The 24,776-nt window shown below is 42.5% G+C and overlaps 2 protein-coding genes across 4 annotated transcripts in view; one reads left to right on the top strand and one right to left on the bottom strand.

Annotated features, from left to right (window-relative positions):
- The window catches only part of CNOT10 (CCR4-NOT transcription complex subunit 10), a 33,004-nt gene extending 22,121 nt beyond the window's left edge, over positions 1 to 10,883 (top strand). For all 3 annotated transcript variants that reach the window (XM_054059312.1, XM_054059313.1, XM_054059314.1), the window contains 6 exons: positions 4,190 to 4,303; positions 6,144 to 6,274; positions 7,015 to 7,050; positions 7,153 to 7,280; positions 8,488 to 8,563; positions 10,618 to 10,883. In XM_054059312.1, coding sequence (XP_053915287.1) covers positions 4,190 to 4,303; positions 6,144 to 6,274; positions 7,015 to 7,050; positions 7,153 to 7,280; positions 8,488 to 8,563; positions 10,618 to 10,772 — 640 coding nt within the window. In that variant the 3' untranslated portion in view covers positions 10,773 to 10,883. The remainder of the gene's footprint in view (positions 1 to 4,189; positions 4,304 to 6,143; positions 6,275 to 7,014; positions 7,051 to 7,152; positions 7,281 to 8,487; positions 8,564 to 10,617) is intronic.
- Positions 10,884 to 21,058: 10,175 nt separating this feature from the next.
- TRIM71 (tripartite motif containing 71) overlaps positions 21,059 to 24,776 on the bottom strand; it is a 55,322-nt gene continuing 51,604 nt past the window's right edge. The window contains exon 4 of the mRNA XM_054059345.1: positions 21,059 to 22,834. Within this exon, the coding sequence (XP_053915320.1) occupies positions 21,383 to 22,834 (1,452 nt within the window). The 3' untranslated portion in view covers positions 21,059 to 21,382. The remainder of the gene's footprint in view (positions 22,835 to 24,776) is intronic.

Here is a 24,776-nt window from a genome sequence, read left to right on the forward strand (position 1 = left end):
GGAAAAAAAAAATAAAATCTGTTTTAAGTTTCCAGTATGGACAAAGCATACAGTAATTTCCCACTTAAAGTCTTGGGTAAACACTCTGTTTCAGCCTAACCCCAGGTAACCTGTGTCTTATAATGACCAGCTTAACCTTTACTTTGCTTCAGTATGTGTAGCAAAACTACTTATATTCCTTTAAAAGTAATTTAGCAGGAATCTGTGAGGAGACATTATTGAGACCTTGATTATAGTGAAGTGGTACAAGAGTATGCTACTTGAAATAGAAAGCAGTGGATCAAAAACAGTGATGTGGGTTAGTTGTGGAGTTTTTCTTCCTCCTGGCTGTTGAAAACATGGTTGCCACATGTCAAAATTGCGTGGTGACACACTGATTTATTTTTTTTTCTAACTCATAGTCTGTCTTTTTTTTTTTTTCTCACATCATCTGTTGTTATCTACTGATGAAACCTGACAACATGTCAGGAAAAACTTATCAGTTTAGCAAGGATTACACTGCTTCTGGTAAAGAATGTCATATAAGGAAACAAAAAGTATTGATTTATTTTTTTGCAATATTTGCTTTGGTGGTTAAATGCAGAGGGCTAGACATCCCTAGAGAGTGGTTCTGCTAAAGCTGTTTTGAGGTTTCTGTAGATAGCTGTGAAAATCAAAATGTGTTACACTCAAATGTTGGTAGTCTTGCTCACTAAGGACCTAAATGAGAAAATTTAAATTCCTATCTAGTCAGGGAAAAGTAAGAAACAATGCTGAATGTTAGCAAGGATAATCCTGAAGAATAGGTGTCTATTCAAGTCAGATTTTCCCTGTTAAGTCACTGGATTGAAAAACCTGTCACTTCTAGAACTAAAATGTGGAGCTTAAATGTTTTTTTGACATGATTTTTTACAGTTGCATATACTAATAAGAGTTTAAAATGACTGACTGATTTTGCCCGTAAATAGTTCTTAAAAACTAAAAATACGATCTGGAAAAGTGTCTTATGTAATGTTTGGTGCTTGTGCACAAATTAGTGGAACAGACTGTCCTTTTAATAAGCAGTAATTCAATTGCAAGGTTTTAAAAGCACCAAGCTGAAGTCTGAGGACACCAAATGTTGCTAAGAATTTATGCATAGGAAGTAGAAACTCCAGATTTTTCATGAGTTTTTTCTAAACAATTCTCCTCCTTGCCTTTTCTCACCCTCCGAGAAGCCAGCTCCCCTGCTCTGCTCTCAGCCTGTGCATTGTCTCACTGCACCAGAACAACCTAGAACTGTTAGAATACATCAAGAGTAAAGGAGTTCTGGTAGACCACAGTGCTGCATTTAGAAAATGTTGTGGATTTTATTGTAAAAGTTGAGATAGAAAGCACCAGAGCTTGTTGTAGCCTTTTGCTCCCTGGACTGAACAACTTTGTGTGAAAATGTTGTATTTCCCCTTCAAAGCAGCTAAAGATAAAGGAGTAGTTTGATCAGCTGCTTAGTCCTGAAGAGATTTGAACTGCAAACTCTTACTATAAGGCACATAATCAAATTTTACTATTTTTGCTTTATTCTGGCTCTTCCATTGGCCCTCTCCACCCCATCATTATGCTTTATTTCCTTATGTAATTTTGAAGTGTGTGTATCTTAGTATTTACAGGAGCATCACTGACATTGCTAATAACTTCACAGGTAATACTACCTCTAAAGACTACCATTGCCATATACCTTATCTCTTCTCCACACCTACCTGGTATTCCCTCATTTGTCTGCTTAAAGATTGCAGTGGTCTGTTTGCCCCCGCCATGATACTGCAACCTTACAGTGATTATCACCAGTAGCTGTTCCACTCTTCTCCCTCACTGTCAGCTGCTGCGTATTTCTCCCTCATGTCCCCTTCACTGGTGCTGATTTTCCTCATTGAGTCAGCACAATCTGCATTCTTTATTTCTAATAGTTTGGATTTTTTGTCTGCATTGAAACATAAAAAGTGAATAGCTTCTAAGCACAATAGTGGATAGCTATTTTAAATTATTTCAGACTAGCGGTGTTTTCTAAGTGGTTTAGAAATGCCATATTTGGTGCTTTGGTAGTAAATTTTGAACAACTGGATTTACTTCAGCTCACCCTTGGCCTGAGAATAAGACAAGTCAGATGTAGGGTTTGGGTTTTGTAAACCTGCAGTCAGTGTGGGCTGACAAATCTTGTTGCCTAGACCTACACAACAGGCTGTTTGACATAATCTGGCAGTTTAAAAAAACATTTTTCTTTTTCCTAGTGCAAAGGCAGTTTTATTTAGGGCATGCAGAGGCTCAGTGATGCTGGAAGTCTGCCGTGCTCAAAGGCGACCTGTGGAGTTTTGTCAGAATCCTGACTGGGGTGAAAAACTAGTTTGTCTTTTCCCTTGTGGTGCAATTCTTCTGCTCCGGTTAGCTGTCAGCTCTCTTGAGCGTTTGGTTTAGCCGGCTCAACAAAGGATCCAAGTGTGTAAGAACAGTACTGCAGGGAAGAAAACCTGGATATTTTCCTCTTCTTTACATAGCGACTGCTGAAGAATTCTGCCAACTTCTACATGGCTCGAACAGGAGCAGGTTTCAGTTTTGCTGGACTTGCCTATCGTGTGATTGGAGTGTTTCTAGTGTTGGAATTTACACTTTCAGAAATAAAAATAGGCTTTAGAAAAATTGTGGGAAATAGAAGGCACAAATTGATGTAAAGGGCAGTAGCAACCAACTCTGCAGGCCTTGGCTTGTGTCTAAGGGTATTTTGCTGATGATGCTTAGCATCTCTGCTGGTTTAAAAGCTGTGCTTCCTTGAGGCAGAGACAATAAAAGGCTAGTTAGAAGCAGACTGTTATTACAGAGATTTCCCATCCCCCCATTCCCTCCCCCTCCTCAGTCATAACCTTTCAGAAATATTTTAGGTTTGGGACTTGAGCTGGAGAGGCTTTCCTCTCCCTCTCAAGCTTTTGTATGTGTTCAGATTTGATGTGACATCTGGGCACGGTGGAGAGGAAGTGGGGGGTAGGGAGAAACACTGGAGAAGTTTCTTACCCTGCTTGTGCATAATTAAGGAGCATGCCTCCTGGGAAAGGGGAATAAAGGCACCCCAGGTTCTGCCGCAAATTACATGACTTACTGCTGGACCAAAAGTGGGCTTGACAGTTGCCAGAAGGTTGGTGCGGTAATAGCCCACCTACTGGCAGGAGAGTCGAAGGCTCTCCTCCCATCGCTCTCAACGTGAGACCCCACTGAGAGGATCTGCTCTTCCTCCCTGGAGAAGGATAGAGTCCGTGCTCACAGCATGGCGTCTCGGGCAGAGGCTTGTGCCTAGAGGGCAAGGCAGCCTGCACTGAATGATGTCTTATGAAGTGGAAAATAGCCCCAAGTGCTGTGTTTGGGAGAGGGGGAGAGTTACCACAAAGTGTGAAGCTTGGCCTAATGATGGCATCCTGACATGGGGTTATTGTTTGAAGATGGATAAAGCAAGTAGTTCAGATTTCATTACAGGAACTGTCAGAGATTTTGCTGTTTTGGAAAGATAAGAAAGTCTGTGACAGCAACAAAATGTCATGAATCAGTCAGAGTCTTGGCAGCAGATTGTAGCTCTCAATTGAACATAAAACTGGAAATGCCAAATTCTCTAGTGTTTGTTGTCTCCCTGTGTGCAAACATTGTACAATATAAGAGTGAAATATGTTACAACTTAATTGATTGGTACTTTGTGTTTATAGGTTGTACCCTATAGAAATCTGTAAGTCTGGTACCTTTTGCTGAAGCAGAAGATGGGGTAGGGGAGTACAAATGAGAGTGCAAGGCAAAAAGCATAAAAAGAGGGTGAGAAAGGGAGACTGTCCGTGAGAAATGACACATGTAGTGAGATGCATCTTTTTTAATCTGTTATATATGGTTAAAGTTGCAAAACGTTACTGAGCACACCCTGGTGGTCCTCAGTTTATACTGGTAGAACATAATCTTCTAATTCAGAGAACGCGATTGAGGGTATAGGTAACAAAACACTAGCTCCTTTACTTCATAGTTTGACGCAAAGACATTATTGAAAATTTATGATTTATTTCCTCAGCACTTAATAAGAAACAAATTTAACAGCTGCATTTAGAACAATGGAATTCTCCATTTAACGTCTTGGTTTCCCCCTCCTCCCCCTTTTTCTTTTTTTTTTTTTTTTTGTTTTTTTTTGTTTTGTTTTTTTTTTCCCCTCCAGGTGCTCAATACTTGCATGTAGCGCATACGTGGCTCTGGCTTTGGGTGATAACCTTATGGCATTGAATCACGCAGATAAACTTCTTCAGCAGCCAAAGCTGTCAGGGTCTCTTAAGTAAGTCTGATGTGGTCATTTCTTCTTTCTTAGCCCTGCTTTTTGCTGGAGAGTTCTGAATTGAAGGTCCCAATGTCTGTAGCTGTTTGCCAATTCTATCTATATCTGATGCAAAGAATTGCTTGATCCGCTCCTGTTCTTGTTGGAGCCCTGACTAAATGTTCATTGACACACAGGAACGTGAGTCCCCTCGTTTGTATATGAATTCCATGTAATTCAGAATCTATTGCTGCTTTTGTTGCTCTTTGTTAATCTCCAGCTATGGGTGCCATGCAGTGGCAGGACTGTCAGGTCTCTGTCCTGATTCACTGCGGGGCTGCACGTGCTTGTGTTGGCATAGCACAAGGAATGAGCAGCTGGGGGGTGGACAACACCTGCTCAAGCCAGCGTGCTGCTGCTGAAAGCTCACTTAAGAAACAACAGCATCGAAGAGAAAGTTTGCTCAGTCAGTAGGGTACCAGATCTTGGGTGTGCAGGACTGTCCCTTCACCTGCTACTGTTGCTTATATAGGTTACATTCTTCAGTTTCTCTTATTCAGTTCTCATGTGGCACTATATTTTTTTGAAGAATATTCAGAGTCCCCGCTGTTTCAAGCCACCAGCTATAGTACCTCTCTGAAAATTCAGAAAAGGCAGCTTTTGCCCCATCCTTCTGACCTTGTTTGTGCGTTCACTTCCCGTGTCATAGACAACATAAAATATAGCAGAGATTTTGTGGGAGTAATGATATTTTTCAAAACTGGTGATGTACTTGCAGAAAGCAAGTTAACTTCTGCTTCTTTCATATGCTAGCAGCGTACTCTAAAGCAGAAGTTCTTTGACTCCCATGCAAGAAACTATTGCAGAAGCTCATCTTTTTGCATAGTCATCATTTAAGCAAGATTTTAAAGGAGTTTGCAAGGTAACATATAATTTAGTGAGGGCAGTGTTACCATTATGTAAGGCAGATAATAGTTTTTTGCAAAGGCAGAGCACTTGGTCCCAGGAAAGTAGGCTTTTGTGCAGCTTGGGAATATTCAGCTGTTCCTGTTAAGTGAATAAGTTGCATGTAGAAAGGAGCATTTGCTGTGTCAGATCTAAATTGCAGAAGTTATTCTGAATGACTGACTGATATTTTACCTGAAGTTTTATAATGCAAACTGACTGTACAGTTGATTGTGAAGAAGTCTACTGTGTGCAGCCACGTAGATGTGTGTGCAGCCACAGAGAACAAATGTGAGCTTTTTTGCTCAACTTTCAGATTAAATATTTGCAAACTTACTATAGTGTGGATCAACAGGATTCCTTCTGATCCAAAGTTGAAAAGCAAAGCTGCTGATTAGCAGAGCTCAACTACAGTGGCAAACATCAGACTTGCTTAATTCTTTTGCAAAACCTGCTGTTGGAAAGGTCTTTGTGCCCCATGGACAGGCCTATATAGTTGCTGTCCTTAGAAATGCAGCTACCGTACAGAATTATTTTTCTATTGAATATAAAATTACTTAACACCTCAAATTATAGAGGTATCCATATCCTGGGATGTTCTTTAAGGATTCCTGATTTAATTCTCTGGGACAAAGCCATACCAAGGTACTGTCTTTCTGGAATGACAGTTCTTGTGCATGAAGGAATTGTCACTGCTCAAGTATAGATTTTTTTTTTCCACAACATTAATGCCTAAAAGCAGCAAATGGCAAAACTGGGTTTTAGGACATTTCTTTATAAGCAAGCTAACTTCCATGCAAGTATTTCAAGTAATGGTTTTCATGTGCTCGGGTTAAAAACTGCATTCAGTTTGTCTTATGTAACAAATTGTGGGGGTTGTTAGGCTGACATCTGTACCTAACCTTTGCTGTTGTAGGTTTCTTGGCCATTTGTATGCAGCAGAAGCTCTCATCTCTCTAGACAGAATATCTGATGCCATCACTCACTTGAACCCTGAGAACGTCACTGATGTTTCCCTTGGGATCTCTTCAAATGAGCAGGATCAAGGTTAATGAATCCACACTTCATTAGATCTGGTTATGCTTTCAGCTGCCTTCCTGCTATAACTTTCTGTATGCAAATATAATGATGATTAAGACATCTTGTTTTGAGACCGTAGGTGGTTTGGGGGTTGGTTTTTCGTTTGTTGTGGGTTTGTTTTTCTGCCTTTTGGTCTTACTTTGTGTTTGGTTTGTCAGTCCTTTGAAGTAGCTAATTCTGTAACATATAAGCAGAACTGTGTATTGTAGCATTCCAGCTTATTTGAAGGTAACTTTTGAAAGCTGCTTTTGTTAAATGTACAATTAGGGTTAAATTTGGGCTTCATACCTTCTCTTCCACCTTTTTAGTCTCTAAGGCACACTTTGAAGTACCAGTGCAGTCTATTTAATTGCATTTAGTGAGAGATAGGAGAGAACTTAGTTAATCTCTATCTTAATCTTCTTCCAGTTGAAAGTGTGTATTCTGTAACAGAAACATACTTTAGAGCCCATCTATATATAGTATAGATAAGTCTACAGCAGCTCTGTTTCAGTTTAAACTTCACCATAATCATCTGCAAATCTAAAAGCAAAACATTGAAGATGGGAAATGTTAAGTGATGTAAACTCTCGAGCACACTGGTATGTTTCCCTCTTTAATATCAGACTGTGAAGAAAGAAGCATATTTGTATCTTTGTAGTATTTTTGTAACAAGCTTTTTAAAAAAAAGCTCACAAATCATAGTGGGTTTTCTGTTTTCATTGCAGGGTCTGACAAAGGAGAGAATGAGGCAATGGAATCTTGTAAGTACCAGCCACTGTGTTCAGCAGAGAACAGGAACTTACTTGGCCAGTTTGGAATAAAAGTGTAAGGAAAGAAAAGGAATATTTTTTTTTTAATTACAGCTGGCAAGCAGACACCACAGTGTTACCCCAGTTCGGTCACATCTGCGCGAACAATGATGTTATTTAACCTTGGAAGTGCTTACTGTTTAAGGAGTGAATATGACAAAGCTCGAAAGTGTCTTCATCAGGTATGAAAAACAAATCTTGAGAGACCTTGAGACACAAATGTCCTTCCTTCAGAGTGCCCTTTAGATCACAGCAAGTCCTGAAGATTTCGTAGCCCAAGTTTGTTTGTGGACTTCACTGTAATGGCAGCTCCCTTCTTCTGTCTCTATGAACCAATCTCTGTTAGTAACATAAAATGAAGGATTCCAAATTTCTTACTTGTGTAAATAGTTCAATACCACTATGGGCAGCATTTTTTTTCTACATCAAAACAGTGGAATATGAGTTGGAAGCCTTTATACTTTTTCTCAGTTTGTTTGGCTTGTTTTTTTAATAGTCCTGTAGTAACTTAGATTTCAGAGGAGAGTCTTGAGACTTTGAGTTTACTTCTCTCTCTTAATCAGTTAATAACTCTCCATCTAAGCTATTAACTTCAGGGCTGTGAGAACAAACTGCAGTTCTGCTGAAGGCTTTCCTCCTCCTGTCCCAGGAATTCTCAAGTATTGCTCTTGAAACTCCCATCTCCACTTGGCTTGTGTCAGTGGTCTGTGTTACAGCTGGGACCCGTCTCTTTCTATGATGGTGTTTGTCTCTTTGCAGCCATTCGTGTCTGTCAGGAAGACCACTCAAAAGCATTGTTGATCCGCAAACTGAAACAGCAGTCTTCCAAATCACTTCATAGTAGTTTGTAGGTGAACAGGTCCGAATTCTGTGAGGTTCTCAGCTGCTTAAGGCAGTTGTCTTACTCCTTTTTTTCTTCCTGAGACAACTTAGGGTTGGGCAGGTGTCTGTGCTTGGGTTCTATAGCATATGTGGAAAGCCCAAAGGAGGGTAAGGCCACCTGTAGATGTGAAGTATAGAAGGTCTCTGCATCTACAATAAATTCATTGAGTTCATAGCTGAAAAAAATTTGTGTACGGAAAGCTAATGAACAATCCTTGTTGACTGTATATTCTGAACTTCGCAGCAGTGGAGGTTCCACCTTCTTCACCTTCTCACCAGGAAACCACAGTAGATTTGCCCAAGAATTACAGACTCAAGCATACAGCAGATGGTGCTTCTAATTAGCGGGAAGCAATCTTGCAAAGTAGATAATCTTTCAGTCTCTCCTTGCATGCATAAATCTGAGGGAGTGTGTTAGTTTGAAAAAAAAAAATCTTATCTCAGTTTATGAATTGCTCGATGTTTCTCTTAATGTTTCTCCCCACCCCCTTCTTCTTTTTCAATAAGGCTGCCTCACTGATCCACCCCAAAGAGATCCCTCCAGAGGCTATTCTGCTGGCTGTATATCTTGAATTACAGAATGGTAAGGAAATGAACTCTTCCTCCAACATTAGAAACCTTATTTTACCCTGTAGGCTGCAGTGTTGGATGTAATTGGGTATTTTTTAACATGTTAGATTTTTTTCCTTGAATTTTACATCCAGGCAAAATGTTAGAACAGATTCATAGAATCATCAAATGCTTTAGGTTGGAAAGGACCTTTAAAGGTCCTCTAGTCAAACCCCCCCTGCATGAGCTGAGACTTCTTTAATTCAGTCAGGTTGTTCAGAGACATATCCAGCCTGACCCGGAATGTTTCTGGGGATGGAGCCTCCGCTACCTCCCTGGGCAACCTGTTCCAGTGTTTCACCACCCTCATTGTATAAAATGTCTTCCTTTTACCCAGTTTAAATCTACCCTCCTTTAGTTTAAAACCGTTTCAAAGCAGATTCTTAGGTTTTCAAATGTTCTGCCAACCCAGACTTGGGATATAAGGGGAGGAGCGTGGTAATCATCATTCCTAGTCTTCATAGAGTTGTGCCAGTATTTTGAATTATGCCCTTCAGGCCCTGTCTCCGTTTTAAACAGCGACAGATCCGTGTAGCTGTACCTTCATTTCCATTGTTGTTTGCCATCCCGTGCGTATGCATTCCAGACTTCCTAAACGTTCGTCTTCTGAGCTGAAATCTTCTATGCTTTGTGCAGAAATCAGCGGTCTCGGATAGGCTCAATAAAACCCTTGATGAGGTTTATGTATAAAGAGGGCTTGAAAAGGCTTGTCATTAAAAGACAACTGTAATCCAAGTTTCCCAGAGAAGTCATGTCAAGGCCTATGTAGCATGTACCACAACAAAGCTTGTAATACTGATAACTGCCTTCCAAAACCCTTCCTGTTGAAGTTTCACTGTGTTTGCATGGGGAAAAAACCTCTATGTAATGGCAAACAAATAGCACTTGAATTCTGCTGCAGCTGCACTGTTGAAGCTGTCACAGTTGTGGACCTGTGTCCCTTGGGGCTTAATATCTTTGTGCTGCGAAATGTTCAGTGTTCTTCTCCTTCCATTGTCTTGCATTCCAGGCAGGCAAAGGACTTGAGAATTTGTATTCAGAATTGAGACCTCTGTAAAGCTTTGCTTATAGAGATATTTCTAAGTTGGAATTTTGGAAACCTACCTTCCTGCAAGAAATAAGTAGCAGGCAGAAGACAGTAGAAAGTGGGATTTACATCTCTCACTCCCTTCTAAGTACATAACCAGAAGGAGCTGAAGACATCTATTTTGTTTCACAAATAGCCACAAAATGGTATATCTCTTCTGAAAATAAAAATGTAGTGAAAGGAAAGTATTTGATAATAGGAAGAATGTTTTACAAGGGCGTGTAGTGATAGGATGAGGGGGAATGATGTTAAATTGGAAGGAGGAAGATGTAAATTAGATATTAGGAAGAAATTCTTCACAATGAGAGTGGTGAGGCACTGGCACAGGTTGCCCAGGGAAGTTGTGGATGCCCCAGCCCTGGAGGTGTTCAAGGCCAGGTTGGATGGGGCCTTGGGCAGCCTGGTCTGGTGGGAGGTGTCCCTGCCAATGGCAGGGGGTTGGAACTGGATGGTCTTCAAGGTCCCTTCCAACCCAAACCATTCTGTGATTCTAAATGTTCTTCTCGGAACGTATAGGGGTTTTTATTTATTTGATGGACCGTACATACAGTTGAAAATCAGGTTTCGTGATTAAAAATGTGTTTTGTATACACCTTTTAACACTTGCATTGCTGTCTATAATATCTCATTGTGGGGGCACTTTGTGTCAGATCTAGAGTCTTGCTATATAGATGGAAGAGAGATGTGCCCTTCAGGTGCTCTGGCATCTTTAAGGTCTGAGGAGAAAGCTTGATGTCTTCACTTAAGAATAGGTAGAATGAAGCAGTGTTATTGTTTCAAATTTACTTTTGTCTAAAAATTTTCACATCTGTGTCAGCGTGTCACTGAACGGGAAGATCACTGCTGTGCCAGGCCTAGGCCCAGGGCTGGCTTGTCAGCTCTGTTCTAGGAGCGGTGACTCCTAAGTCATACAAAGGCACTTCTTTCTTGTTGTCTCATAGGCAACACCCAGCTGGCCCTGCAGATCATCAAGAGAAACCAGCTTCTCCCCTCTGTGAAAACACTCTCCGACATGCGGAAGAAGCCTGTTTTTCAGCCAGTCCATTCAATCCAGCCCATTCAGATGCCAGCTTTCACCACTGTTCAAAGGAAATGAGGTCACACTTCAACCTGCTGCTGCCCTGCCCAGGAGGGCTTGGGATTTTGTATATTTTTTTTAAACCTAGGACACCTGAATACCCCAATTGCTGGAGTGTGTTCATTTCTGTAAATTTTTAATAAAATATCTAAACAAAAAAAAAAAAGGCATTCTTGGGGGTGTTCATAAAGGTGGTTTCATGACAAGAGAGGTTGGTGTCTGTTTAGAATGTGTGGCAGTTCACTTACAATGAAAAGAAGTGGTTAACTAAGTGCAATTCTGCTCTTTTTGAAGAGAATACATGGGAGGGAAGTGACTGGAAGGAAGAATTACCATTTACCTGAACTAAAATCTTTCTGAAGTAGCACTTGGGTTGTGTTGGCTGCTCTGCTTTGACACGTTGCTCCTATGGTTTTGTATTCCATGAAGAGGCATCTTTGCTATGGTGGTGTAGCTGGAGGCCACTATCTGGCAGCAGCTGGGAGGTTGGACCTTGCTGCAGTTGTAGCTGCCCTGTCAGCACGGGGATGGGCGCGCGTGTGGGCATGTGCAGGTAAACGGCCTCAGCTCTAAGGAAAGGAGATCTTTTTTCTGCAGGTCATAACAAAGAGTAGAAGAGCTTTGTGCCCCTCTCTCCCCTGGTACCCTGAGTTTCCTGTAGTTACCTTCTTAAAGTTACTTTTAAGTGCAAATACCACAGCTCCAGTGTTTGCGGTGCAAGGCCTTAGTGCCCAGTGTTAGTGGGGTCTTTCAAATAACCTTTCTGTCCTGCTTAAAACCAGGAGCTGCACTGCTGCAAAGGACACACCAAGGCCCTTAAGAGCCCTCAGAGTGGCTCTGCAGGGTGACATAATGATAATTAGTTTGCAAATAATTTAATTAGTTTATATATAATTAGTACAAACTACCCTTGAAGCCTAGTCTGTGCCCTTCTCGAGTTAGTGGGGTCCAGACGGCAGGGTCTGAGCATGAGGGACAGTGCTGAGGCCAACATGCCAGGCTGGCAGGTTTGGGGTGGGACTGAGCTGGGTGATAAGTGACCCCTTCTGCTGTGTGCAGGCTTTAAATTGGAAGGGGGAAGATTTAGATTAGACGTAAGAAGAATTTCTTCACCATGAGAGTGGTGAGGCACTGGCACAGGTTGCCCAGGGAAGTTGCCTCCCTGGAAATGTTCAAGGCCAGATTGGATGGGGCCTTGGGCAGCCTGATCTAGTGGGGTGTGTCCCTGCCCATGGCAGGGGGGTTGGAACTGGATAATCTTTAAGGTCCCTTCCAACCCAAACCATTCTATGATTCTGTTCTGAATCTTATCCCAGCTCTACTTCAGAGATTGTCTGGGCAAACACCTTACCTGCCTGAGCTGCTGCTGTCATACTTTGCCTCCAGCCACCACCAGAAAGGTCACACACAAGTAGTCACCTGAGATGCAGGTCCTGCAAGTTCTGCTCTCACTAACTTGAGTGAAAAGTAATGCAGATGAAGCCAGCGGGACAGGCTGGGCTTTGTCCCCACAATCTTGAACAAACAAGCCACAACTGACAAAAGAATAGCAGGTTTATTAAACAACGTGCACAGGGTGGATGAGCACAAGCATAGCAGGAAGAAAGCCAGCTACAAAGCTGCCTGGAGGAGGACCTGGGGTTGTTGCTTGACAGCCACCATGAGTTGAACATGAGGCAGCAGTGCGCCCAGTTGGCCAAGAAGGCCAATGGCACCTTGGCTTGTATCAGAAACAGCGTGACCAGCAGGACCAGGGAGGTGATTCTGTCCCCGTACTCAGCACTGGTGAGACCGCATCTCGAATACTGTGTTCAGTTCTGGGCCCCTCACTACAAGAAGGATGTTGAGGCTCTGGAGCGTGTCCAGAGAAGAGCAACGAAGCTGGTGAAGGGGCTGGAGAACAAGTCTTACGAGGAGCGGCTGAGAGAGCTGGGGTTGTTTAGCCTGGAGAAGAGGAGGCTGAGGGGAGACCTTATTGCTCTCTACAACTACCTGAAAGGAGGTTGTGGAGAGGAGGGAGCTGGCCTCTTCTCTCAAGTGACAGGGGACAGGACAAGAGGGAATGGCCTCAAGCTGCACCAGGGGAGGTTCAGAATGGATATCAGGAAAAAAATTTCACAGAAAGGGTGATTGGGCCCTGGCAGAGGCTGCCCAGGGAGGTGGTTGAGTCACCTTCCCTGGAGGTATTTAAAAGATGGGTAGACATGTTCAGGGACATGGTTTAGTGGCAGACAGGAATCATTGAATCTAAGAGGTCTTTTCCGACCTAGAGATTCTATGATTCTATGAAGCAGCACAGCCAAAAGCTTGGGGACTGCTGTTCTCCCTCTGGTAGCCTCTGATAGGTGACTGGATTTTCTGCTTTTTAAGGCTTCCAGAGCAAGGATCAGATAAGTGACTGACCTTTTCAATAACTTCTCTAGGGGTGCAGGTGGCAGCACTCACGCTGCCCCCAGGGAGGGGCAAGCACTTTTGAAGTATTTATTAGGAATAAAAAAAAATAATAAAAAAATCAGGGAAAAATACATGGAGATTACCTTTCTGACAGAAAGGAGACGGGGCAGGGGGAGCTGATACTTCCCTTATGTCAAAGTAGATTGACTGATTAACTACAAAAAGATGCTGTGTGGTCCCTGGCCCTGAATAGGGAAGATTTTTCTCAGCCCTTCCCTGCCCCAACAGGAATGCGGGGCATTCACATGCAAAAGATGCTAATGCCTGGCTTCGGCCGGGCCCGGCTCCACCGGAGGCACCGACGCTCCCCTCCAGGCTCGGAGGATGAAGGCTGCAGTTGTTCCCTATCTACTGCCCATCTTATCACAGCTGCATTTGCATGTGAGCAGCAGCATTCAGCCCCAGCTCTGTCCTAACAGTAACTGCTCTTCTGCCCTACAGCTGCTGCACTGCCCAGAGCAGCTCTGCAGTTTGTCCCCCCTGCCTGGGGCACCAACTGCTTGAAGAGAGGGGGGAGCTGCGGTGACTTTCAGCTGCCAGGTTTCGTGGTTTTACCATCACTAGCAGAGGAGAAAAAGAAGAGAAGCAGTCAAGGACCTGTCTCCCTCTCTGCCACAAAACCACAGCCCGCTTTCGCCTTTTTGCTCAGCTGTGCTCAGGCTCCAATAAGTAAAGAAGTGAAGGTTAAGTAGAACTGCAAACTCCCCGTGGTTAAAGCAGTGGGAGCGGGAGTAGCACAAGTCCATCTGCAGGCAGGTTATGGTGCTTGAAGGGGGAGTGTAAGCAGAGGCCACCCTGGTGCTGTTCAGCCTCCTCGCCCACCTCCTGTCACCCACAGCCACGGTGCAAGACCTGTGCAGCACTTATTCAGCATTCAGAGCCACCTCACAGTACTCAATGAGCTTCCAGGTTGTGGTTGTCTTTAAGGAGAGAGTGCAGAGAAGCCAATGGAATACCAACAGGTTACCACATAAAACTGACCAAGGTGATAGTCTTGAAACTCACCTGAGCAGCCTTTTCCTCACTCCTTCAGCCTCTTCCCCCTCACCTCATTTCAACTTCATCTCTGTACTGCTGACAGGTTGCCGGCTGCTCCAGCAGGAGGAAAGAGCCACAGTCTGGTCAAGGATATTGATGAACAGAGCAGCGCCTGGTGCTGGCTGTACACAGTTGGAGCCAGAAGCATCTCAGCTTTGAAGAGCTAGTGCAGGCAGCGCTTTCAGAGACTGCAATCCACCTCCACTTCTACTCATGCTGGGAACAGGAACAGTCAGTGGCCTTAACGTTCCCTGCTAAAGAGCATCTCCCCCTGCTCACCACTTCTTTTCAAACCTTTTCCAAAGTAGTAAGGAAAAAGACACCTTTTCTGCTTACCCAACTCATGCCGCACTCTGCTCTGCAAGATGCCAGATACACTAAACGTTCTGCTGGCTTTGCTTTATGCTGCCACTTAGAAAAAGCATCATTTTCACGATTGCAGAGGTGAAGAAACTGAAACCTAGAAATGGATATAAAAAGGTTAAACCAGGAACTTTCTGGCCAATACTGGAAAAAGTGCATGCGAGCCCGGTATTGAAGCCATTTCCTCCAGTTCTGAGGGTGAGGCTACTGAGTCTGAACTACTAAAAAAACAAAACCCAAATGCCACAACAAACTTCTCTCCAAAGCACCCCACCATTTCTCCTGTCTCCTTCCAAGGCAGGTGCTGCTAATTTCAAGTTTCCCATAGTCATCCCCGAGAGGCAGCCAGGTTCAAATTCAGGCAAGAGCTTTTTCTTTTTCGCATCCCGACAGAGGAAAAGGCTTTGGCTGGGTAATACAGAAACACACAGACACAGGTTTGCCATGAAAAAAACCTCACATTTATTTGATTAAACAAAAATAAAATAAACTGCATAGGAACATTTTAAAGTCCAGAGAGACACTGACTTTGTTTTAAGGCTGCCAGTAGCTGATACATTGTCTCCTTGCTACATCCTTCAGCCTTCCCTATGGACCACAAAGATACATTCAGAAGCCTCCATTAACACCAGGGTTCTAACATTTTGTTCACTTATTCTACGTTAAAGTTTGCACATAACCTGTCATGCTTTCTTCTCTGCAGTACTCGACATCTGACATCTACAAATGTCACTTTTTGTCCAAGGAGAAACGTGATGCCCATTTTGGAGCATGGAAGTTCTTGTCACAGCCTGTTTCATTATCAATTAGATATAAAAGCTCTGAGCAACTCATTAAAATCAGAGCACTGTCTGTCCTGCTGAGACATTTTTATTATTATTGGGAGAGCAGCAGGATTAATCACTAAAGTAGAAGAAAAAATTGCAACATAAGAGGAAACGACAAACTCAAAACAGCTCAAGATGCCCAACTTCCAAGGGCTGACAAAATCATTCTGGATCCCGATGCAAACCTGCACCAAGGCAATGCCACTCATACACGGGTAATGAAGTTGTAAGATGAGGCCGTACATCTACAGTCAATTAAATGAAGGGAGAAAAAAAGCATGTTTGACATTGGCTTCACACGGGACGACCTCTGTTTTGTTCAAGGCTTCCAATTTCTACTTGACTTAAATTGCAGGCATGTGTTCAACACCCTCACTGCTCCAAAAAAATCGTGCACAAACCAAGCAGGGCATGACAGGTAACGCACAGTACAAACAAGAGTCACATACAGTAAGAAACCCCCACCAACTCCGGTGACTAAGCACACCTTATAAACTAGTTAAAAACTTTTTAGTCATTTTAGAAAAGAAACTAAAAACAAAACCCAGAAACAGACAGCTCTCCCTCAGAAGGAAAAACTACTACATTGTCTGAAAAGTACTCTAACAAACCTATAAAAGGACTTCTTTATTTTCTTTAAACTAGTCTGGTAGTTAAAAAGGAAGTTACTTAACTACATCACTACACAGACACTTAACATTCAGTCAGTAAGGCTCTATGAAAAGAGCTTAAAAAATTATCTACCTGAGTTTGTAAGTTGATACAATCATTAATAGAAGGTCTAAGACCATGCAGGTACACAAAGCATTTTTAGAACCATTCTTGGTTAAACAATGATGGAAAAAGATGCCAGTCTGGCTCGTTCACCCGTAAGATCACTTAGAGACATCAATGTACATTTTCCACCATAACATTTACCAAACCCAACACAGCCTATTGTTATTGGGGTCTCCTGTACCCACTTCTGTCACCCCCGTAAGCAGGGGGGGAAAGAGGTTTTTTTTTCCATATAGTAATCTGAAAATGTGCTTCTGCAACTTTACTCCACAGGTAAAACAAGGGCCATGTTGCCTGGCACTCTTAAAGTTGCATAAAACCCCAACGTACTAGTTTTAAACTGCCTCTCCCGAGAATGTCTGAACCTCCACTGCCCTCCAGGAATAGAACTTGGTTGCTTTGTCATGGTGGAAAAAGCTCCCATTGAGTCAAGAAAGCTACGAATACAATCACCAAATCAAAAAAAAAAAAAAAAAAAAAATCAGGATCTTATTCCCTTCAAGCATTTGGTATAGCATTGTGTTTACAGCCATCATAACATTAAGTCTTTCCAAACAGGACGTATTTGTAGGCATGCATAAAAATTTTTCTCTTGTAGAGAGAAGACCTAAAGGTCTTACAGACATAAGAACACTGCAAATGAACATGAAGTTCATCATGTCAGCTAGTAGTGTCGCTAATACTGAAAAAACTTTACATTTCCATATTTTGTAGTGAAAACAGAACAAACTCGAAGTGTTTCAGATGTCTCAGTCCAGTTTGCCTGAACATTTGGTTTTATTTACAGATTCTCTAGCTTAATATTTCCATGGGCAGGCAGCAAAAACAAAAGCAAACAAAAAGCAAGCAGTCACCACATTGTACACACTTAGTATCTCCATTTCAATTAAAAGACTTGTCCAACAGGCAGGATGAATCCTTCCCCCAGGCAGATTCTCCCTTATTTCTCAAACCTGTCTGATGCTAAATTGAGGTAGATGGATTTACTTCTGCAAAGCGAGGTAGAACTTCAAGAAAAAGATAGTGGCATCTCTAGTTGTGCATTTTGTACCACAGCAAACTGGGGTTTAAACTCCCAAGAACTCAAAGACCAGAGGTACAGTATTTGTCTAGCGCAAGTACCAGTGTTCATTTTTTATACAGCTCCAAACTGTTTGTCTAAATATCTCTACTTTTAAATACCCTATTACCTTTTGGCACCATTTGGCTTACACTCCTTTAAAAAAAAAAAATAAAACAAAACACTTTGGCACAATTGTTTTTTAAACCAGAACTGAACAAAGAAAATCTTACGATGAAAGTTATGGCAAGGTAAGTCTATAAGCCTGCTCTCTTCAGAAATTAATTTTGGTTTAACTGTAACGTAACAGACTGGGCCCATTTTCCTGCAATTCCAAGGGAATGCCACATCGAGGTGCTTTGTTCTTTCTCCCAACTAGGTTATGTCTGGCCACAATACGCATTAGGTTTTGGGTGTTGTCTTCCTTCCTTTGCTTTCTTTACAAGCTCAAGGTTTATGGGCTTCCTTAAGTAAGTTAGATTTGAAAGGTACTAAACAAAAACTAGTGAACGATCTGAAGGACCTGCATTATCAGATACCGAGTCCGCTTCAGTTTGCCACTGAAGTTCCTGCTGAAATAGTTCTGAGAAAGGACGAGATTGTTTCACCGGCTGAACACAAACCAGCCACACTGATTGCTGATAACATTTTGTCAAGCAAAACGTTTACCAAGAGCCACTGGTTTAACCTGGCACAGCGAAATTCCTTTGGGAGTTCTAGCAGACAGGTCTGTCACATCTGTTGTTCCCCAATGTCAGAGCCAAGAGAAAAAGAGGCACACACTCGCCTCGTCCTTCTCCAGAACACTTCTCACTAATTAAGAAGATTACTCCGAATGCTTGTTCAGTTTGCAATCCAGCTTCAAAGCCTTGCTTTTTCTCTCTGCATGTATGTTATGATACTTGGGCATTAACCCGAGAACATGCATAGCCTTACAACATGCACGGAAAAAACAGAGCAAGGTTTGAACCTCATTTAAGTATTATTTTTAAAGGCCCCTATGGGGCATCTGATGTTGGCATTGTATATTATCACTACTTAATTTTCATTGCATATAAACCACTCCATTTTATAAGCTACACTATCACTTTTCAATGAGACCAAGTGTGCTTAGCACTATTTATGACAAAGGAATTAGTTTGGGTAGCTAAACAGTAGTGTTTTTAAAACGAAAAAGCTCCCCAACATGTGAGGTCAAACACTTGAGGTTCAGTTTGTAAGCAAATCCCACTGACTTAGACAGAACTTTGAAAGAGTTAAAGTCATTCCTCTTCCTGACAGAGCTGGACTGGGGGTTTGTGCAATGGCTCTACAGAAAATAGCAAAGGCCAATTTCAGTGCCTGGCACCTTCTATGTGGCACAGGCTGGAGAGAGGCAAAAAGGTTTCTGCAGTTCAACACAATCCTGAATGCACACTCAACTATTTTATTTTTTTTTTTTTTTTAATGCTTGGAAAACAACTCCCTTCCAGCCCTAGAGAAGGGGGAACCCCACAAGCATTAAAGCACAAGAGCATTTCTAGCACATGCCAATGCTGTCAGTCACTCTGGTCAAGATATTAAGAAACCTAGCATTTTTAAGAGATGACAGGATAAATGCAAGGACACTGCAAACGAAACGCTAAAGCTTTTAAAACCAATTTTCTTTGGTATCTAGGTCTTGCAGGCTATTTCACAACCCAAGTTGCAAATAATTCTTGGGCTGAATAATACAAGACAAACATGGACATCTGTTGCAGCTGCAAGGCCACCCCCAAGAAAGGAGGCATGTACACAAGCAGAACCTGAAAAAGTTGAAGGTAAACCAGCTTTCTCTCATACCCATATTTTGAGCAGCCGCACAAATGTAGTGACAGATATCTGCATAAAAAGATAATCCTTTAAAGATGATTTTTAAACCATGCTATCCTAAGATTAAGCCTAGCTGAAACATACTGCTTTGAAGAGTTTGCTTCCTTGAGGCTTTGGCTGAAAGGCAGCACAGTTACTTTCTCTCTTTTTTTTTGTTTTTTTTTTTTTGTTTTTTGTTTTTCCTCACCGTTCTCTCAAAAGAGGTTTTGCCGTCTCATGAATTCGTCTTTCTGGTGCTTTCATTTAAGCCTCCTTTAAGTGGCAGCTCTCTGCACACATCATCAGGATTTCTACAAAATCCAGAAAGTTAACACTCCTTGGAGGGGAAAAGCAGCAAGAAGGAAAGGGCACCTTGTGATTTCTCACAAATTTGTAGAGAGCCTTCCAATCTCAGGTCACTTTTGTGCATGGTGGCTGGCAGAGAGATGAACCCTGTCCTTGGAGGATGGTAAAGGCTCTTCAAACTTTTAGACAGCAACCAAGTTCACGCTTCAGAGATCTTCTCTTGCAAACTGTAAGGTAAATCCCATGGGTTTTCCAAACCTATGAGTACTGATACATGATTTTTTACATCACGAAGAGACAGAAAGGCCCTTTGTTCTCTACTTTAACCATTCTTGTTTGCCACACCAAAGGCCTTATCCAGAGGGTGAAGCAACAGCTCTCTAGAGACCATATCTCCATTAACAGCTAAACTGGAATGCAAGAGATTGAGGAATAAAACCAAATACTTCCAGGGACTCAAAGTCACATGTTGCTAAAGAGATCTCTATTCTCCACAAAAAAGTTTCCACTTCTCAGAAAGGCCTTTCTTTTTGTTTTAATATCCCTGAAAGGGCTAAATTTCCCTTGCCTCAAAGCTTTTAAGGATCATACACATTTATTTCACATAGATTTCTTTGGTACTGCCCTGGAAAAAAGCAGCAAAGTTTCATCTTGATGCAGTTTGCCTTATGCTGGTACTGGTAATTCTTCACATGGATCTGTAGCAAGAGATACACGGAGCCACAGGCCCATCCCACCCTAAAAACTACAGTAAACCTTCCCAAATTTTTCAGTCCAGCTCTTTGGGGAAGCCATTAGATGAAAAAATATATATATATATTTTTGTCACCGATAGTTATTGCAACCCTCTTTAAACACAAAAAACTGTTGACTTCTCCAAAACACACCCTGAATCTCCAAAGCTGTGCTTATTTCTTACTTCTGAAAAAAGGTACCACTTTTGTTCTAACACATCCATCAGGCGTTATTCCCTTAAAGTCTCTCTATGGGGAGGGGCAAAAAAAAAAAAAAAAAAAAAGCAAGCTAGTCATTTCACAAGAAATCAAATCAAAAGGGTTTGATTTTCCCTATTTCAATGCTCCTTGTAACCTCATCTGTTATCCAGATTAGGTGCACTGATAAGAGAAACAGTAATTTTTTTAAAACTAATACAGCTTTCAGGTGAAAGGGTAAAAAGAAACTCAATGACAGGATACATTGAGGGAAGCCTTGCTTTTTATCTAAACTTTACAACTGCACTAAGCCACTAAAATGAACTATTTGGTTTAAACTTAAAGAATTTTTGTGCATTTTCATCAGCTTTACTTTGTGCTGTTGGATTACTGTGTTTCAGAAAAAAATACACAGAAATGCCAAAAAGATGCAAACTTGCTCTTCCCTGCGAGTGAATCCCACTCACTTTCGCAGAATGTTCAAAGTCGTCTGGGAACAAGACGCTGTGCTCGCCAGTAAATCAAACACACTGAGGTATAAAAGGAGAACAGGAAAAAGTTCTCTGCTGCAGCAGCAATTCAAAAAAACAAAAATCCCCCCTCCCATGTCCCCACCCACAGAACTGCGGTATGGTCAAGAACACAATTTATCTACAAACACCTACTACCATTTTCTCCATTAAAAAAGTTAAAGAGCCTTTTTTTTTTTTTTTTGGCTTAGTCTACAGAATTCACCACACAAACCACCTAATGTGCACAGCAACACTTGTTTGTGCATGAAACCCCATCAGGGGAGAGGTAAAACGTTCTGAACTGTGAGTATGTGGGGATGGGGAGAGGGCGAGAAACCAGGGAGGGAAGGAAGGAAGAACAATGAGGTAGATAGAATTTAACTTTACAGGCTCACTCCCTGCAGAAAAGATAAGTACATTCATCTGTAAAAAAAATTAAAGATGAGGTAGGTTTGAATTAACGTTGTATTTTTTCATTTTCTCTTAGAAGAATTTCCCTGAGACAGTTTCTTCCTAATTCAAACACAGATTAGAAGACGAGAATTCGATTGTTTCCAAAGTCGACCACAACAATCATGCCATCAGGGGTGACGGCTATACCTGAAGGACGGTCCATCTGACCAAAGCCGCTTCCCTGAGTGCCAAACTTGCATAAAAAGCTACCATTTGACTCAAATATCTGCACCCGGTGGTTCCTGGAATCGGCCACGATGATGCGCCCCTCTTGATCCACTGCCACTCCCTGGGGGCGCAGGAACTGGCCATTCCCAGTGCCCTCCGAGCCCAGAAAGCGCGCTGACTGGCAATCTGGATGGATGACTAGAAGGCGATGGTTGTTGAAGTCTGTTACTACCAAGTGGCCCTCGTGATTGAAAGTCACACCTCTGGGGGAATCAAAGTGCTTCCAGAGTGCCCCTTCAAAGCCATACTTGTTGAGAAACACACCATCAGGCCCAAAGAGCTGAACACGATGGTTCCTTGTGTCAGAGACCAGGATCTTGCCCTCTGCATTGACAGCCACATCCCATGGGTAATTGAACTGACCATTCTTTGTTCCTTTCTCCCCAAACTTTAGAATGAACTGCCCCTCAAATGTGAAGATCTGGATGCGATGATTGTCCTTGTCAGCCACAATGATCCTACGCGAGGTGTCACAGGCGACACCAGCAGGCCGATCGAACTGGCCTGGCCGGGAGCCCAGTGTGCCAAACTTGTGATGGAAGGTCCCGCATGGTTTGAACACCTGGATGCGGTTATTACTGCGGTCAGCAACAATGACGTAACCTTCTTTGTCTACACTAACGCCCCAGGGGCGGCAGAGTTTGCCGTCGCTATCTCCCTCACTGCCAAAGGAGAGCCCCGGCAGCCCAATGCCTATGTAACTGCGCCCAGATTTCACCACAACTTTGAAGGGGCTGTTCTCAATGTGTTGGTTGCACATCATCACAGAGACCAGGTGCTCTCCCTCTAGCTGTGGACGGTAGCTGACCAGATAGGTCCCATTCTGCTGATCACTGACATCTGCCCCAAAAAGGTTTCCATCTGGGCCCATCACCACTGCAGAGATCATGTCACCTCCTGAAAGGCGTGGTTCACCATCATGGTCATAGCCTATCACTGTGAAAGAGGCCACTTTGCCCTGCAGCGCACGCTTCAGACCTTCCCCAGTGGCTTTGGTCAAAGGAGCAAAAGCACCACTGCTGACGAAGCCCATTGATTTAATGGCCATATACAATGCCTGGTCAGGGGGCGTGAACATGATCCTGTCATCTTCCTGTGGCTGGAGAAGGCCTCTTACACTCTTCAGCTCCTGCACTTGAGCCAGCATGCGGTCCCGAGCCAGAAGAATATCCATGGTACGACCCTCCTCCAGGACCTGCTGAACAGCACTAATGGTGTTGTCCAGCTTATTTAGGTTCTGACGTAGCTTTTCAACTTGCAAGTAGAGTGACTTAGCCTTGACTTGACGAATCTTTTCCACCTTGGAGGGATGGGGGAGAGGGGTGGAAGGGAGAGAAAAGCACACTTACATTGGGAAAGATAACCCATAACACAAACATTTCCTAATGTGACTCTTCTACATAAAAACTGGTTGTGCATTTGTTGCAGCATGTTGACACAGAACTGTAGAACAAGAAAGCCTGTAAAAGCTGTGATATTGAGAAGCCACAATGAAGGAAAAGTAATTATTTATCCAAATCCAGGATTATTATTCTTCCCCACCCTCCAGCCAAAATCATTCTCACACTCTGCAGATCTGCTGCATCAGAACGTCATTTGAAAGGAAGAGTCATAAAAGGAGGTTGCAGAGAGGTGGGTGTTGGTCTCTTCTCCCAAGTGATAGGTGGTAGGACAAGAGGGAATGGCCTCAAGCTGCATCAGGGGAAGTTTAGATTGGACATTAGGGAAAATTTCTTCACAGAAAGGGTTATCAGGCACTGGCACGGGCTGCCCAGGGAGGTGGTTGAGTCACCATCCCTAGAGGTGTTTAAAAAGCAGGTAGATAAGGTGCTTGTGGACATGATTTAGTAGTAGACAGGTATTGTTGGAGTTGATGACCTCTCTAAGGTCTTTTCTAACCTAATGATTCTATGAAAATCACAAAACAGTTTGGGTTGGAAGGGACCCTTAAGGATCATCCAGTTCCAACTCCTAGAACACCTCTAGTGGACACCTTCTACTGGATCAGGTTGCTTAAAGCCTCATCCAGCCTGGTTTTGAACACCTCCAGGGACGGAGCAGCCACGACTTCTCTGGGCAACCTGTTCCAGTGCCTCACCATCCTCACAGTAAAAACATTTCCCAATATCTAAATCTCCCCTCTTTCAGCTTAAAACTGTTAACCCCTCATCCTATTACCGCACTCTCTGTAAAGAGCCCTTCCCCAGCTTTCCTGCAGTCACTTGCATATGATTTGCTTCCTCACATGGTATTCTATTTTCTAGCTGCAAGGTACTTGACAGATCTTCTGAAGGTACATCTTATTTAGACTCCAGGGAGGACAGAGGTTACCACAGGTTATCAAGAAAGAGCAGAGGCTGAGGTTTCTCTAACTGGAATTGAGACCAATTTCAGAAGGCAGGCTGTTCTCACACAAAGTTGAGGCTAGGAGTCAGCATCAGCCAACTCACATGGGCTCGTCATTCCCTTGCTTGCCAGAGCCATTTTCCTGTGACTGGATAATACCAGACACTTATCTCCAAGGACTTCTAGGGTCCAATTATTTTAATGTTTTCTTGCAAATACTGGCAGTCATTCCAAGCTAGTGTTTTACAACAGGATGCTCTATAATGTCACTTCAAATAACACCAGAGAAGGCTGCTGCCAGTCCCTGCTTGGGTGACTAAAGCTTAAGGAAAAATGGTTTGTTTGTAACTATTTTTACAATAACCTCTATATCTTTACTTGTGAAAAATCACTTTAGACCATCTAGCAAAGACATCTGCTTCGTAAAACTAATGAAACATGTAATTGTGTCATTATTAATAAAATATATTTCCATATGTCTGAATACCTGCTTAGCTGCAGAACAATAGGAGCAATGTATTTCAAAGATGGACAACTTACTGTCTGAAGGCTCCTTGGTCATACTGACTAGGTAACAGATGTACAAACATGCTATTTCATTTAAAGTCAAATCTGGTAAAACTTGTGTGCCTTAAAGTCAGAGATGCTTCCTCCGGTAGATTTCCAAAACAAATTACTAATTTTAGGGTCTTTGCTTAATCTTTGGCTTTGGTACTCAAAATTATTCACTGACACTCCTCATATGAGGGCTTAATACACTCAAGCCTTTTTTGCTAGAATGATTTACTACCTCCACCAAGTTTCCTTCTTAAAATAAGATTTTTTTTAACCTGAAGAGAACTTGTTCTATGTGCAGACATTCCAATAAAGTGTATTTACACAGCCTTTTGGGATAC

The sequence above is a fragment of the Cuculus canorus genome, chromosome 2, assembly GCF_017976375.1.
Source record: "Cuculus canorus isolate bCucCan1 chromosome 2, bCucCan1.pri, whole genome shotgun sequence".
NCBI lineage: Eukaryota > Metazoa > Chordata > Aves > Cuculiformes > Cuculidae > Cuculus > Cuculus canorus.